At 44.7% G+C, this 4,121-nt stretch overlaps 1 protein-coding gene across 1 annotated transcript; it reads right to left on the bottom strand.

The window, feature by feature from the left end:
• Positions 1–290: 290 nt before the first annotated feature.
• Positions 291–2,779, bottom strand: LOC147957035 (uncharacterized). The gene is made up of 2 exons (XM_087537598.1): positions 2,223–2,779; positions 291–2,109 (listed from the first exon to the last, which is right to left on the bottom strand). The coding sequence occupies exons 1-2, from the start codon at positions 2,758–2,760 to the stop codon at positions 932–934; spliced, it is 1,716 nt and encodes a 571-aa protein (XP_087393724.1). The 5' UTR covers positions 2,761–2,779; the 3' UTR covers positions 291–931.
• Positions 2,780–4,121: the final 1,342 nt, after the last annotated feature.

Below are 4,121 nucleotides of genomic sequence, written 5' to 3'. Positions count from 1 at the left end.
ACACATGCACGTAGTACTAATTGCACATAGACTAGCTTTGCATGTAAGTCAAACTCAAGATTACGAGCTAACAACTCCTCCTAATCTTGATGATACTAATCTTGAATTATCACCGCTTCATCCGATCTTAATGCATTGTAGATGCGCAACTTGACGATCCACCTCGACGTATGATATAGATTTTTTTGACAGAAAGACTATAAGGGAACCCCTACAGTATAATTGGTGTAACAAACCCAAATTGCAAGTACCGTGCCTTGAACCTGCATGGGTGGGAAGGCATCAGCCCCTTCCCACCACTAGGCTATGCCTAGATTCCCAGTCATACTGCCATATAGACTACACCATTCACATCTAACGCAATACACGCCGACTATCATGTGAACTACACCATCCACTCATAGTCTCATGTAGAGACATGTCCTCATCCCATTGCATGCTTGAGCTTGATCTCCATTTCACGTCTTCGCCCTTGGTGCTATACTAGACCGGACAGCCCATCGACCGTGACACGCTTCATCTTCATTTTGTAAAGAACATTATTCTATCATTGCAACACGTAGTGACAAAACAAGATCCATGGTTGCGGGACATATCCGAATTGCACAAATCTTATAGCACCATTTTTTACCCAAAAAATCATTTATATCTACATAAGTTATGCACCATCCTTGACATGTGCTTCAAAAATGTCTTGTCCCAAAAAAATACATGTCCACAATGAAATTAAATAATGCAAATTCAAATTAAAGATCAACAATAAATCTATCCATGCAATCTATGCAGGCCAACCCATTAGTTAATACTGAATTTATAAATTACAACTTTATTCGAATTCGGATATAAATATATGAGTACTGAACACTTGAAAAGTTTTACAACTTTATTACATATCGTTTTCCTTAAACGGCTAATAGTCATCATCACCATTTTATTCTCCTTCTTCCTTTGAGTCCCCACCGGTGAAGTCATGAGTTAACTCTACGACGTTGTTGGCTAAGGAGGCGCAAACATTGATGCCCGCCACCACGCCAAGGACCGAAGCAACTGACATCACCTGACTAGAGGTAGGATTGCCTGCCATCTGACTATAGGTAGAATTACCTAACATCTGAGGACGAGAGGTATAATTACCCACTGTCATTTGATGACCATAGGTAGGATTACCTATCATCTGATGAGCATAGGTAGGATTACCGGGCATCTGATGACCAGAGGAAGGATTGCCTGTCATCTGATGACAATAGGTAGGAATAGGATTACCGGACATATGATAACCATTGTTAGGATTACCTGTCATCTGATAACCATAGTTATGATTACCTGGCATCTGATGACCATAGATAGGATTACCTATCATCTGATGACAAAAGGTAGGATTACCGAGCATCTGATGACCATAGGTAGGATTACCTGTCATCTGATGGCCATAGGTAGGAATATGATTACCTGGCATCTGATGACCATTGATAGGATTACCTGTCATCTGATGACCATAGGTAGGATTACCTGGCATCTGATGACAAGAGGTAGGATTACCGGGCATCTGATGACCATAGGTAGGATTACCTGTCATCTGATGACCAGAGGTAGGAATAGGATTACCTGGCATCTGATGACCATTGATAGGATTACCTGTCATTTGATGACTAGAGGTAGGAATAGGAGTACCCGGCATCTGATGACCATTGATAGGATTACTTGTCATCTGATAACCATATGTAGGATTACCTGTCATCTGATGACCAAAGGTCGGAATAGGATTACCGGGCATCTGATGACCGTTGATTAGATTACCCGTCATCTGATGACCAGAGGTAGGAATAGGATTACCGGGCATCTGATGACCATTGATAGTATTACTTGTCATCTGATGACCAGAGGTAGGAATAGGATTACCTATCATCTGATGACTAGAGGTAGGAATAGGATTACCGGGCATCTCATGACCATTGATAGGATTACCTGTCATCTGATGACCAGAGGTATGAATAGGATTATCTGTCATCTGATGACCAGAGGTAGGAATAGGATTATCTGTCATCTGATGACCAGAGGTAGGAATAGGATTACCTGTCATCTGATGACTAGAAGTAGAACGGGAGTGTTCTGCATATATGTTGAGAAGAAAGAAATGAATAAATTTTGTCTTTGAGTGCTCCAAATCACAAGAATGTTCACCACGCAGAGAAAATAAAATCAGAAGGATGTTGAGAACATACCAGCGGCACCGGTCTGGTTGTGATCAGCATATAGCATGCACGTGACGTGAATGTTCTCAACGCCACCATTGGCATGCAAGGCGTAGGACCAGAACTTTCCGCGCGGCCCGTTTTGGCCACACAGCATGCAGCTAGCGGCCACCTCCTGGCGGAGTTGGAAGACGCGTCCAAGGTAGACGATGCAGTCCTTGAGGAAAGCGCAGCACGGGTGGAGGTCGAGGTCGGCCTGGCCGTCATGGTACACCATGCCGAGCACGGCGTCGCCACAAGCGTTGCAGAACCTTTTGCCCATACCCGAGCAGAGGGTGAATGTCCGGCCCGCCAACATAGGGTGCGGGAAGACGGGTGGCGCTAGGGCGCACTGTATGTGGAGGTCGAAGTCGCATAGCTCGCACCGGTACCTCGGATCCCGGCCGCCCTGCGCGCAGCCGTCGCACTTGAATTGTGCGCCGCCGATCTGCACAAGCGTAAGCTTGTGCGCCGGATGGGAGGTGTGCTGGCACGTTGGTGGCGGAGGTGCGTCCATTACGTTAGACATGGTTGCCTGTGGATGCTTTTGGCGGAAGGCCGCTGGCCGGCTGTGTATATATACAAGCAGGCCCGTCGATAAGGGGGGACGTACCGAGCGACCGCAAATCGTGGGGCCCGCACCGAAGCAAAAACCTGTAGATGGAAGCTTCGTTAAAGTCCACTACAGAAGAGGAAAAGGTCAAAGGCCAAAAAAAGGCCCAGTGCACCGATCGGGAGCCAGGACACGACGCAGATCCATGGATTCCGCTTCGTTGCACAGCCGAACTGGCATCTGTCGGTCCGCGATTACCGAAGCCCTAGCGAATACAGCGAGGCGCCTATGCCCTAGCAGTCTTGCTCGAGGCGGCGCAGTGACTTCCGATGATCCGATCCGTTCCCATCTGCTGATTGTCTTGCTGCCGCGAGACGCAACAGTCGCGGACCACGGTGCCGTTCGTTGTTTCGATCAGGAACACGCCCCCGCCCGGACTACCTACGGTGTTTTAATCTCGAAGAGCATGGTCTTTTCTTCAGTTTATTTCTTGTATTTGAATGATATAGTCATCTAGCAATATTTGAAACTCTCTTCGCAAAAAAATAAAGCAATATTTGGAACTCTTTATCGAAAAAGCAATATTTCAAACTAATTATATTGGGTTTGATCATTTATAATTTTTTGGTTTTGTACCTGAGTCTTCATCATGTCTACGAGAATTAGCAAAAATTGTTCTGGTGCTGCAAAGTGTAAGAAGAAACAAAGGCCGGAAGTTGAGGTTCAATCTAAAACGGACGCTCCTTTTTGTTAGAACTAGATGATCCCCCGCGCGTTGCCGCGGGAATTTGAAGTAATGTATATAAAGAGGATTATGGAGTGAAAAATAATAAATAAAGAAAAGAAATATAAATATGTTTATTTGAATAATTGATGGTATGATATAAATAAGCATCGCCTTTTTGCAGAGAAATATAAATATACATGGCTAACATGAAAACCTGAAACATGAAGTTTGATGGGAATTTCAATAAAAACATGCCCAATCCTGGCCAGAAGCACAATATCTCAGGAAAATAAAGACGTATGAAGGACCAACACATAAGCCCGAAGCCTAGCGCGAGGCCCCACAAAAACAACTAACATGAATGCTTGTTCAGTTATAAATAACAGGATTAGGCATAGTGAAAATCATTTGGTGAAAAATCTGAAAACTTATACTTTGGACCGTTAGATGATTAGTGGTGGGCTCAGATAGAAGCGGACGTTTCCCCTGTACTTTGATGTGCTATACAGACCATGATTTCTCGTCCGATACGATCCAACGTGAGAAGCCAATCTGACATGACAGTGTCGGGCACAGAACGTCGTGTGGGGAGCAATTTCGTTTTCAAAGA

This window comes from Triticum urartu, chromosome 7A (assembly GCF_056163025.1).
Source record: "Triticum urartu cultivar PI428250 chromosome 7A, HENAU_Tu73, whole genome shotgun sequence".
In the NCBI taxonomy this organism is placed as follows: Eukaryota; Viridiplantae; Streptophyta; class Magnoliopsida; order Poales; family Poaceae; genus Triticum; species Triticum urartu.
This window is presented reverse-complemented; position numbering and strand designations above follow the sequence as displayed.